Source organism: Trachurus trachurus (assembly GCF_905171665.1).
Source record: "Trachurus trachurus genome assembly, chromosome: 17".
Lineage (NCBI taxonomy): Eukaryota > Metazoa > Chordata > Actinopteri > Carangiformes > Carangidae > Trachurus > Trachurus trachurus.
Genome location: NC_139900.1, coordinates 2,122,606 through 2,135,961, shown reverse-complemented (window position 1 = coordinate 2,135,961; position 13,356 = coordinate 2,122,606). Strand labels below are relative to the sequence as shown.

At 41.3% G+C, this 13,356-nt stretch overlaps 1 protein-coding gene across 2 annotated transcripts; it reads left to right on the top strand.

Moving 5' to 3' along the window:
• Positions 1-8,919: 8,919 nt before the first annotated feature.
• On the top strand, positions 8,920-12,555 carry mplkip (M-phase specific PLK1 interacting protein). Of its 2 annotated transcripts, XM_083991904.1 has the most exons (3): positions 8,920-9,058; positions 9,107-9,372; positions 12,226-12,555. In XM_083991904.1, exons 1-3 carry the CDS (start codon positions 8,971-8,973, stop codon positions 12,334-12,336), a joined length of 465 nt encoding a protein of 154 aa, XP_083848030.1. In that variant the 5' UTR covers positions 8,920-8,970; the 3' UTR covers positions 12,337-12,555. The 2 variants fall into 2 exon arrangements, with proteins under 2 accessions (XP_083848030.1, XP_083848029.1); XM_083991903.1 differs by having other exon boundaries at positions 8,920-9,372.
• The last annotated feature ends 801 nt before the right edge of the window (positions 12,556-13,356 follow it).

Here is a 13,356-nt window from a genome sequence, read left to right as displayed (position 1 = left end):
ATGATAAAACTCTCTGAGCTGTTTAAAACACCACGGTTCATGAAGAGAAACCAGCAGTTTGTTGTCACGGCAACAGAAGAATGTATTTAGTGTGATTACAGATTCTTCAGAGTTTTATTCTACAATAGTTTTACAACAAACTGCTGGTTTCTCTTCATGAACCGTGGTGTTTTAAACAGGTAGAGCTCAGAGAGTTTTATCATCACACTATTCACTCACATTAGAAATAAAACTTTGACTCCCGTTCACTCACATGGAGACTTTTTCCAAATTGAGTTTCCCATGGCGACGATGTTACTTCCTGCTTCCTTTGGCTCTCTATTTCTGACGGGGAGAGACTCTGTTCCACATTGGAACTCGTAGTGACAGAGACTATGCAACATTTCCTGTCTCCATTTACACTGTTGAACGTTGTTTTCTATTGTTTTCTATTGTTTTCTATTGTTTTCCACTGTTCCACTTCAACTGCTATCTAAAGGCCTGGGCTACACCAATACGATATATTCCTAAACGCACATTTTTCTGTCCAATTGGGCTTCTAAAACCACACGAACACGACGATTTCACCCACATAAACGGAGATATTTTTAAACGGATAAAAAAGTGGAGAAATAAAATTTAAAAAATCCGATCGAGTGGGTCCGTGTAGCGATGATAAACGGAGCTGGTGTTGATACGATGACGTCAAGCGCCTAGCGACAAGCCGGGCCGTTGCTATGAATTCTGGGCCCCCTTAAAGAATACTAAAGTGGGCCCCTCCCCCTAACTTTTCCTTTTTTTTTCTTAGACTACGTATGTATTATGGTTTTTTATTTAGCCTTCTTTGTTTTGATGCTAATGCAGCATTACACTGCAAAAACTCAAGTATCTTAGCAAGAATATTTGTCTTATTTCTAGTCAAAATGTCATTTCTAGTCAAAACAAATCTCATTCTACCTAAAATAAGACTCATCATATTAAAAGCAGCTTGTTTTTAGACACTTTTTACTTCTTTCAAGCAGATTTTCACTTGGAATAAGTAGAAAAAATCTGATAGTGGAGCAAGTTTTTCCTTCCTTATTACAAGCACAAAAAACTTACTTTCACTGGCAGATTTTTCTATTTATTGTGAATTTAAGTGAAAATGATCTAAAAACAAGTTAATTTTTAGGTGATGAGTCTTATTTTAAGTGGAAAGAGATTAGTTTTGACTAGAAATGAGACATTTGGACAAGAAATAAGACAAATATTCTTGGAAAGATGTAGAGTTTTTACAGTGTACTATGAGTATTAGTCAGGGTCTTACGCAGAATAAATCAGTCATACAAAGATTAGACTACTGGGGTTTTTTATGGGCCCCACTGGGCGCTGGGCCCCTAGAGTTATCATCACCTTTCTCCCCTATACAACGGCCCTGGCGAACAAAGACGAAAATATCCGCTTAAAAAAATCTCCATATACGTGTCGTCCAGGCCTAAATGTCTGATGTATGTCACCACATACTTGAAAAGAATTTGTTCAACACAGCTGCTGGAGCCAAATGTATTATTATCATTATTATTATTATCATTATTATTATAAATACAATGTATTTTGCACAGTTAAGAACGTTCCTGAGAGTTTTCAGAAGACTGAGAAGGAGCCAAAGACCGTTGCCATTAACGACCACTGTTAATGAGCGAGTGAACAAACATTAACGAGCAGTGAGTTAATTAATGAACCAGAGGAAACGGATGTTAATAAATTATTCGCCTTCATTGTGAAACAAAATGAACTGAAACTGATGCAACTTTATATGAATTATTATTTAATTAATTATTATCATTAAAGACATTCTAACGTTTACTGCTGGAGTCACGTTGGTGGTTAATCAACACTGTCACACTTTCTGCTTTGTGATTGGCTGCTGAACAGTAGCTGGTTGGCACGGCGATGCTGTTTGTTCGCTGACCTGCAAGCTGATGGAAAAAAACACAGAGATGAATGTGGAGCACAGAGTTACATGGGCATTGTTCAGTGTGTGTGTGTGTGTGTGTGTGTGTTTCACCTGTACCTGGCTGCTGACGGGCCAGGTGTAGCTACTCCACCTCCCCCCCAGTGCATGCTGGGACTAGAAAAAACAGTTGTCTACATTAATGTTTCAATCTACATTTTGTAATAAACAAATTATAAGTATAATCTGATATGACCAAGACACCTAAAAACAAAAACACGGCCGTTTTCATCAATTTACCAGCAAGTGGGCAACACACATACATTGGAGTGAATGGGTTTTCTGGGCGCTTTTGCAATACCCATATCCTGCCACTAGGGGCGCAAAACCCTTAAACCCTTAAACCCTTAAACCCTTACCACGGGAGTCAATGGTGGTGTCCTTACTCTCTTTTCCAGTGCTCTAGCTGGGACAGACCTCTCCCCCAGTGCATGCTGGGACACACTCCAGTGGGTATCTGAGTCTGTGATGAGCTCATTAATAATTTCAAACGTCCAAACAAGACGATCACATGAGGATCAAATGTCTTTTGTTTCGTTTTACAGTAACTGGTCAAAATCCTGCTGGGCCGACGCGGTAGTGTAACGGATGTGCACTCACTCCACCCATAAAGGACTTGCTAACCCACATGCCAAGCGGTTGTCAACCTCTTGGCAAAGCGGTTAGCATCGTTGGAGGAGGAGAGCAGGGTTCGAACCCCACCTAGGGCAGGCCGTGAGAAACACAACGCAGTGGGTCAGATATGAACATCGGCTACAGTAGCACACCTGTCCTCTGTCTTCTATCCTCTGTCACCTAATCAGTGCAGTCAAACATTTACAAGCTGTTTCTATTCAATCAGTTGACCTCCCTCTGTCAAAAGCCTTTATTGTCACTATACAAGTACAGTGAAATTACAGCGATTAACCCATCCGTACACATACAGCAGACAATACACACAATAAGACAGACATAAGAGGACGACTGGGCAGTAAAAGGGGGGAGGAAAAGGCAAGGCCTCTTTATTTATATAGCACATTTCATACCAAGGCAACTCAATGTGCTTTACATAAAGACAAAACATTAAAAAAAGAAGCATAAAACAGAATAAAAACAAACAAAACACTAAAAACAGAGTTAAAAGCAAGAGCAAATAAAAGTAAAAGAAAAGAAAATAGATAAAGTTTTAAGTTTTAATGAGGAGAAACAAAAGGATTGCATGTGTACATGTGTGTCCTACGATTTGTATATGTTACGTCTGAGTATATGTATATTTATGTGGTTTCCTTGTATTATGTTGTTATATTTTGTATTCTTGGTGTATTTTACAGCTATGCTGCGACTAATGGGATCCTAATTACTAAAAAAAACTGTCATATTGTTCTTTTTTTTATAAATATGGGAACGATCCAGTGTCTCATTCTGTGTGACTGGACGTGAACCTGACCACAGGTCGTCTCTTCAAACACCCAGAGTTCATTGCAGGTCTGACCGAAACCAGAAACCAGATCAGTGAGACAGAGAGAGAGAGAGAGAGACAGAGAGAAAGAGTGATAGAGAGAGAGACAGACAGAGAGATAGAGAGAGACAGAGAGAGATAGTCGCCAGACAGGAAGAGACTGAACAAACAGTCAGAGTTCATTCACCGCAGCAGAGAGGAAACATTCACACTGAGGCAACGGGTGAACAAATAGATAGATAGACAGACAGACGGATAGATAGATAGATAGATAGATAGATAGATAGATAGATAGATAGATAGATAGATAGATAGATAGATAGATAGATAGATAGATAGATAGATAGATAGATAGATAGATAGATAGAAAGAGGTTTAGAGGTTTACCACCTTTAAATTCTGTTTAGGAGATAAATGTTGGTCTCATTGATGAATTGTTTGTTTGAGCTTCACGTCTCTGAAAAACATCGGAGCAAACTTCTAAACAGCCGTCATTTGGATAAACTAACGGCACATTGTTGATCTAAACAGTTACATTCTCTCATCAAAAATATTAAAACTTAATAAAGTTCCATAATTACAGCGCTAGAGCGAGAAATAAAACAGCTTTTCGTCTGTTTTACAGCTACCGCTGCCGGTTGCCCCACTTGGCTTCTTACTGACGTCAACGAGAAGCCCGATCTGAAATCGTGTTTTTTTTCATGGGGGAGGAGGCGAGAGTGAAGTTCTTTGCCCGGAAAAACATGTCAGCTATTGTCAGTGACAGAGAAGATTGAGGTCTACATGCAATAACCTGGGGGAAAAAAATGGATTTTCAGGTGATGGATCCTTTAAAATCTGAATATATATAGTGTATAATCACTATAAAATAAAATGCGTTTGGTTTTCGCAGCCTTATAATTCTTCTTTTATATCTACATATTGACCCTTTGCACATGACGTCACGAAGTATGAATGCCATGACGGACGGCAGAGGAACAGTGGACGTCAATTTAAGTAAGGGATAGGCTACTATGGAGAAATAAGGAAGGACAGGAAGGACGATGGTCTTTATACAGAGATGACGGACCACAGAACGCAGCGATGGACCAATCAGAGAGCAACATTCAATAGAGCCGTGTCATAAAATAGAATATCTACTCATCCTCATCCGTCACAGTATTCTCTCGGTCTTCTGTACCACTTTCTGCCTTCCACCTCGTCACGCCATAACAGTGACGTCGCTGCAAAGGGTCAGTAACAAGGGTCTGGCTTTAGAGAGCGTCGCCATCTTGTTCCGCCATGTTTGTACGGCAGCCTGAAGGGGAAATCCAGCCAATCAGAGAGCAGATTTCAAGAGTTTCACATTCATAAAGCGTCATGAGCGCTGCAAACTAGAATGTCACGGTTTTACCAACATTTTACAGACTGGACCTTTAAAGGTTCATGATTAATGTGTCCATGGTTGAATTATGGCCGACATCTGCTGATTCCAGCTCTGTTGCCATGTTTTGATCCAGATTTTTATATCAGGCAAATGAGTAAAACACTGAATATGATGGACTATGATGTACCAGACTGAGAGTTACAGGCCACCTGGTGGCCAACTGGGTTCATAACCACCTCATCTCCACCGAGCTAGATTACAGTAAAACATAGTATGATAGATAGAAAGCTATAAACAGGATCGGATAATTGGGTGTTGATTGCAACTGTAATACTGTTTAATTATCTATTTCTTTTATTTTTTGGCTACACTTGTTAATTACTGGAAACTTATTTCTTTCTATGACTCTGAAACCATGAAGAGCTCTAATAGATATAATGGAAACTTGAATTAAAGGATAGCTTCAGCCTGCACCTTTTCCATCTATTTATGAACTAGATGAACGAATGATGGTTTTATGGAAGGTTGACTGACTGATTCATAAAGAAACTCTCATAAAGGTAAAAGATTACACATACTTTTCATGCTTTGAATTTTTTTGGGAAAGGCCAGAATTTTTCTCCACCAAGTCATTGTAATTGAAAATTGTTTTTATTTCTTGGCGATATTTCTCAATATTACTATGAAACTGGCCGTTATTTCTAGACATTATGACACAATTACTTGTTATTTCTTGGCTATTTCTTGATATTATCGCATAATAAGCGGCCTGTAAATTAAAGGGTTAAAATGATGTTTTCTTCATTGTGTCTGAGCTGCAGCATCACTTCCTGTTTCACTGCGACCAGACTTCAAGTTTTTATTTTTATGAATAAACTCCTCGGTGACAGACAGGGCCGTTGTATAGGGGAGAAAGGTGATGATAACTCTAGGGGCCCAGCGCCCAGTGGGGCCCATAAAAAACCCCAGTAGTCTAATCTTTGTATGACTGATTTATTCTGCGTAAGACCCTGACTAATACTCATAGTACACTGTAAAAACTCTACATCTTTCCAAGAATATTTGTCTTATTTCTTGTCCAAATGTCTCATTTCTAGTCAAAACTAATCTCTTTCCACTTAAAATAAGACTCATTACCTAAAAATTAACTCAGTGGTCAGTGTGCCCTTATTTTGAAATCCTTGTACTGGGGGTTACTGTTACCAAGGATACGGAAATAAAAGTAGCGAAGCTCCGGACAGAGTTGCGGTGTTTGTATCCAGTTTATGATACATCATCACGCTGATTATCCATATGAGAGGTAAGATGACGGTTCTCATGGCCCGGACTTCTGCCAATAGTTCTTTTTTTTTTCTTTTTTTTTGGAAGGTGTGTGTGTGTGTGTGCGCCGAGCGGACCCGTCTAGAGAGACACGCGTCTATATGGGACAGGGTTTTATTCAAAATGACACTGCATAGCCTAAATGTAAATGTCCTGTTTATTTAGACGGGACAGTATTACAGTATTTATGCACAGGTACCTCTGTAGCCTACATATGCACACACACACGCACACAATAATCCGCAATGTGAGAGGAAGAGAGAAAGGTCTACATGCGCGCAGCGCAGGCACCCGTTCACATGAATATCCACGGCGGTCTCCGCTCCGTTCTGACTCCGTTAGGAACAATCAGAGAGTTTCCACCGTGTCACTGCAGTGTGTTGTTATACATCAAACGCACCGGAGTGGGAACAGAGCGGACACAGATCCACTGGAGAGAGAAGGGGGTGTGACTCACCATCAATGAGAGACGTGTGCCTGGTATGCATATTTTTCATAGCGTCCGGTGTCCGGTGGACACGGCCCCCACTGCTCGTGCCCGTGACCAACAGCCGTGTCCACGGAGCTCTCTCTCTCTCTCCCTCTCTCTCTCTCTCTCTCTGAACGCTGCCGAAACGAGCCGCCTCACGTCCGAGCCGCGAAGTGCGGCGCTGTTCCAAAAGTTGAACATAAACTCTGAGCGCTCTGAGCGCCGAGACAAAAAAGAAAGCACCGAGAACACTCACGCATGACGTATTGATAAACAATGCACTTGATAGACTCACAAATTCAAATCAAAATGCAGCACTCTGTGACAGTTTTTTTTATCGGCAGCAGTGAAGGTGTGTGTGGTGGTGACTTGGCTCTTAAAAACACAGATACAACTTTTTACTACAGCTTTTAGGCTATTCATAAAATAATCAGAGCACAAAAGTTACCCGGGCCATGGCCCCCCTGGCCCCCCCGGTTCCGCGGTGTATGGTCTAAGAAAAAAAAAGGAAAAGTTAGGGGGAGGGGCCCACTTTAGTATTCTTTAAGGGGGCCCAGAATTCATAGCAACGGCCCTGATGACAGGAATCATCACTTCACTGTAATTAAACAAAACACAAACCTCAACTGTAAATAATTTTGTGTTAAAGATCGAATAAACTACAACTACTACAAACACAGAAGTGTCCCTGCCTGTGTAACATGTTCCTTCGTGCAGCACCCGACACCTCAGCCTCAGCGCCATCGTCACCGTGGCGACGGTGGAGGTTTATTTTTACAGGTCAGGTGTCTGATGAAGCCGGCGCTGACGTGGAGACAGACTGAGAGGTGGAGGATGGTCATGTGTGTGTGTGTGTGTGTGTGTGTGTGTGTGTGTGTGTGTGTGGGCAGCAGCAGCAGCAGGACACGTCAGCGCTGCGAAGGCCTGAACCTCGACTCAGACTCACTGCTGCTATTCACAAACGCTCCACTCACCTGCTGCTGCTGCTGCTGCTGCACCACATCCTCTGACTCTGCTTCACCTGTCAGACCCACAACCCTCTAGTCTCTATATTATCATTATTATTGCTCCACTAAGTCTACTTTATTAGTCAAGTCATTGAGTCGCTTAAAGGGATAGTAGCATTTTTTTTTTAAGTGGGGTTGTATGATCTACAAATAGCCCCTAAGTACTTTAAAGCAGAAGTGAGTGATCCGGTCGTTTTCGCTAATGCTGCGTTCCAGGCAGGCTTTTGAAACCGTAAATTACAGCTTCAAGTCACAACTTACGACTTTGTAACTTACGTTCCAGGCAACCCACTCGTGTTTTTCCGACCTGTTTTACCTGTGAAAGTCACTATAACGGCCACTCGTAACTTCCGACCCGTGAACTCGTACCAGATCGAACTGGTACGACTTCACAGGTCGGAAAAACACGAGTTACGAGTTGCCTTGAACGCACCATAACGTCTTGTCAGCCGATGGAGTTAGCAGCCCCCGCCCTCGTCATGGATCTATTGGTCCTCGTCCCTACGTCACCACATTCAGGCGCATCCCTTGGCTGCACACACAGAGAGGACTGCCCCTTTATGCCGTTCTCTCTCCTCATTGGATAAAGGTTGTAGGATACAAGGAAAGTTTTCTCCTGGGCTCAGAGCAGAGCAGAGTGACTGACAGACCCGTGTTTCAGACCATACTTGGCTTGATGAGCACCCGCCTACGTTAGCAACGTGGTATGAGAAACTGCTATCAATTGTTCCTTATGAAAGACTATCTCATGTGGTGCAAGGAACCTTAGATGAATTTGTTAAAGAGTGGACCCCCCTGAGTATGTTTTTTGGATGCGAGTGGCCATCAATAATAAATGTTGGTGTAAATTAAGATAACACCCCCACACACACACACTCTCACATTTTTTTTTCTTTTTCTATCCTGTCTTTTACTTGTATTTGTGTTTTTGGTTTTTATTATATTATGTAGTATTATTTTGTGTTGTATGTTGTTGTTAGTGACAGCGGAAGGCTGTAAGTTTGTGTTATTTTTTTGATGAGCTTGTCTTGCTGTCAGTGTAAATCAAAAATTAAAAAGAAAGTTAAAAAAAAAAAAAAAAAAAAGTCCAAATCATTGTTGTTCATTCATAATAGCACCATAGATAATGTCTTTATGGGAAAAGGGTTCAAGTTGAATCGGCTTACCCCGTACCAAGATGGCGGCCGCGTTGAAGCATATCTATGGCCGCTGGGTGGCGCTGCAGGCTGCAGTGACTCTGGTGGCCGCTGGGTGGCGCTGCAGGCTGCAGCCGAGAGGAGGGGGAACGACTTCCTGTTCCGGTTGAGTGTCGGTGTGTTGTTGTTGTGGTGGTGGTGATCTGTAGTGATCCTCCGTGAGTCTTCCTCCAGTCTCTCCGCTCTCTCTGCAGCCGACCAGATGTATCGCTCTCCGGCCAGACCTCCGCAGCCCCACCGCAGCCCCGGAGCTCCGCGGCCCGACGCCCGCTTCCCCTCCCCGGCGCCGGGCTGGGCTTCTCCTAACCCGGCGTGGAGCTCCAGCTCCCCGGCGTCAGGCTGGGCTTCCCCCGGGGCTCGGAGCTCCCCGTACGGAGGCTCCGGAGGAGGCGGCTACCGCGGAGCTCCGAGCCCCGGGTGGAGCTCCGGTTCCCCGGTCGGTTCTCCAGGGTCTAACCGAGGATGTAGAGGCAGAGACGGCTCAGGCTCCGGGTTCGGGTACGGGTTCGAGTCCCGGGGCTTCGGAGGACAGATGCGGCGCAGAGGGAACGGGTTCCGCCGGCCGCAGTCCTTCAGTCCCGGCGGCTCCGCGCAGAAGTTCCAGGTAAAGAACCGGTTCAAACAGCTTCTTACACAATGTTTTGGCGAAATTTGAATTTCCTATTTATCTCCATGTGCGTTCTTTTGCTTGTTAGGGCCACGGGCCATCGCACCGGGCACTGGTCCCTTCATAGCTGCAGTGACCAGTGCCCGGGCACGTTTTGATATTATCAAATATATGATATTATCAAATATATCAAAACGTGCGTCTTGATCGGGATCGGTGTGCTATTACCTTTCTCAACAGTTTACAGCGCAAAATTTTGCATTGAAGTCAATGGGACGGGCGGGAAAAAAAGCGAAAAATTCCAATCATTGGAGTTTAACAAACGTCTACTGCTCAGGCATACTTTCACCTAGAGACACCATTTAAACTTTAAACAGTAGACACAAGTCTTGTGTATTGGCGTATTACTCCATGTTTTGATAGGTCATATAGTTTTTGATCAATCCCTGATCAATGACCATGATCATTTTTGGAGAAATTATGAGATTATAATGGGTGTGTATTGGACGGAATGTTCGTGTCAGAGTGCGTGACATCATCGGTTAGAGTGGGAGAGATGCCAGAAAAACCCCAGGTTTTTTCTCTTTCCAAACTCCAAACGGCCACAATTTACACTCTACACAGTAGGTTTAAAGTAGTAGGGTTCAAGTAAATTCAAAAGCATGTACTTTGGGATACTTAAGCAAGTACTTTTTTACTCTTACTGGAGTAACATGTCGACTGAGCTACTTTTACTTGTAACGGAGTAAATTTTGACCAGTCATCTAATGCTAATCCCTAGGGGTGGTGAAAAAAATCGATAATCGATTAATCGCGATTATTAAATGACCGATTATGAATCGATTATTAATTTTCCAAAAATCGATTATTTATATTTTTCAAAAAAAAAAAAATTCTATTTTTTTTTTTTTTTTTTTTTTTTTTTTTTAAATTGTAATACAAAGGCGAGTCCTCCTGTTACTGGATGTCATACAGGATTTAACCACAAGGTGGAGCGGTCTGTCTGTCATAACAAGAGGCTGTGTAACTGAGCTAGCGAGCAAGTGTGTAGGTGCTAACTAGAGTGCCTATAGCGAGATCTCTATAGGCACTCTAGTGCTAACAAGGTGCTAACGGTGCCGGAGCGAGACAAAGATCGATACAATTGAGTGGCGACAGCTTTTGATGTCGCCGCCAGCGCGGTCACGTGGTTCATGTTCCAAACTAGGCTGCCGCTGTCATGTTTTTCTATGGGACAGACAGCAGTGAGCTTGCTTTTGAAGCATAAAGTCCGCTAGCTTAATGCTAACGTTGTATAATGTAAAACACCATAGACGGGCTAACAGAAATTAGCATCGCTACAACCATAGCAGTAAAGCTGCTAAAAACTGTTTTAATTCTGGCTTTAGCCTGTTAACACGTCACAACATGTGGACCAGCTGGTCTTCCTCCATAAAGAATCTGGTTGCTCCAGAGCAATGATTTGATCACTGAAGTTGAAGTTACACAGCGTGCTCTGTTTTTATAACAGTAGGCTAAAGTAAAATGTGTGCAAGCTGGTTGTTCCAGAGCAATATTATTTGATCACTAGTTACGTGTGTTGTGTTGTGTTTTTATGTGTACATTATCTAAAGCCTACAGTAAAATATGTGTTGCATCTGTCTTTCAAAAAAATAGACTTACTAATTTAAATCTCCTTTGTGACACTTCCAAAAATACAAAGGGTCCATGATCAGTTAAAGTAATTTATTGTAACAAAAAATCCAAGAATCAAAAAATGAGCCAACAAGCAATCAACGCACAAAGAGAAAATTAATCTGTGGTTTTCAATAAATAAAAATAGGCTAATAATAATTCAGCAACTGACTGATAATAATCATAACAATAATCATTAATAATCGAAAATCGAATCGATAATCGTTAATAATCGAAAATCGGTCTGTAATCGAATCGAGACTTCAATAATCGTAATCGAATCGAATCGGGAAATTGGGCCAATTAACCACCCCTACTAATCCCCCCCATCAACAAACTGAAGTGTTCCTTTCAGCTCTGAATCAGCCGTTCATATCATTCATGGAGCGGGTTGGCTCGGTGCTGGCTGGCTTTGTGCTCCATGTGCCAACGACAGTCGTTGGTGGGAAGTTGGTTTAGAGTTCGTTAGTGCTCTACTGTGTTATAACGACAGTCGTTGGAGTGACAGTCGTTGGTGGGAAGTTGGTTTCGAGTTCGTTAGTGCTCTACTGTGTTATAACGACAGTCGTTGGAGTCACTTGTGAACAGTTGTTTTTCTTAGAGGTTAGATTGTTGAATCTCCTGTGACTCCAATGACTGTCGTTATATCACAATAGGGCACTAACGAAGTCGAAACCAACTTCCCACCAACGACTGTTGTTGGCACACGGAGCACAAAAGGGAACCAGTGACATCATCAGCCGTGTGAACGCCCACACAAGAGGTTAAAGGGATAGAAGCATTTTTTTGTGTGGTAACGTTGTGTTATTATCTCATAGCGTGGTGAATGTGCAGCTCACAACTTGTCCACCAGAGCGTTGTTGTGGAGTTGTTGGATTCTGTATTTGATGAGTTTGATGAGGGAAACCAAGAAATCCCATAATGAGCCTCCGTAGCGTAGCTCTGAGCAGCTCGCGGCTCTGCTCCGCCGTTCTAAAAATAGCTTGCACCGACAATTAAAGGTAACAAACCTACTGCTATGACTATAGGGATTATGGCAATGGGCCAATTTGCCAAAAATGTTGAACTATCCCTTTAAATTTCTTTGGGATGCAGCTTTAACTGGTAATCATTCGTTACCGTTGTCATGGGGACGTGGCCATGGCGCTAACCGTGTGTGTGTGTGTGTGTTTGCAGGCCGACCCCCCCGTGGAGAAGTTCTTCAGCCCGTCCATGCTGCAGGACCCGTGGGCGGCGCTGCAGCCAATCAGAGCCGCCGACGCCGAGGCAGCCAGATGGACGTCATGACGACGGTGCCCTGACAGGAAATGACATCATCATCAGCAGCAGCAGCGAGCAGATCGGTCACCAGCAGACTCAGCCAATCAGGATCAGCCAATCAGGGATCAGTCACTAATATATAATAGTTGATGGACGTTTTTAACTAAATGTTTCGTACAGTTTTTTATCCGATTCACACGTTTTATTCAGTTTGTTAAAAAAACTCTGTTAGAAATAAAAACAACCAGTTTTAACCTGAAGTCTGTTCCTCTGTCTCCTGTAGAGCTGTCAACCCTCAAAGCAGATTACAATTTATAACGCTTCTTATGTTAAATATTAGAATTTTATTAGAATTTTTAAAATGTTTTTTAAAAAATTTCCCACTTTTTTCTGGAAGTTTTTTTTTTTTTTTTTTTTTAATTTTACCACTTTTTCTAGATTTTTTTTTACTTTTTTGTTTTAGAAATTTTACCACTTTTTTCCAGAAAATTTTTACTTTCTTATTTTGAAAAAAAATATTACGAGAAATTTTACCACTTTTTTCTAGAAGTTTTTTCTTTTTAATTTTACCACTTTTTCTAGATTTTTTAAAAAACTTTTTTGTTTTAGAAATTTTACCACTTTTTTCTAGAAAATTTTTACTTTTTTATTTTGAACATTTTTTTACGAGAAATTTTTCCACTTTTTCTAGATTTTTTTTTACTTTTTTGTTTTAGAAATTTTACCACTTTTTTCCAGAAAATTTTTACTTTCTTATTTTGAAAAAAAATGTTAAGAGAAATTTTACCACTTTTTTCTAGAAGTTTTTTTTTTTTAATTTTACCACATTTTCTAGATTTTTTAAAAAACTTTTTTGTTTTAGAAATTTTACCACTTTTTTCTAGAAAATTTTTACTTTTTTATTTTGAACATTTTTTTTAACGAGAAATTTTACCACTTTTTTTAAAAGAACATTTTTATTTTTTTATTTTTTTTGAGACAATTTTTACCACTTCTTCCTAGAAATGTTAAAATGTTTTTGGAGAAATTGGACCACTTTTTTCCAGA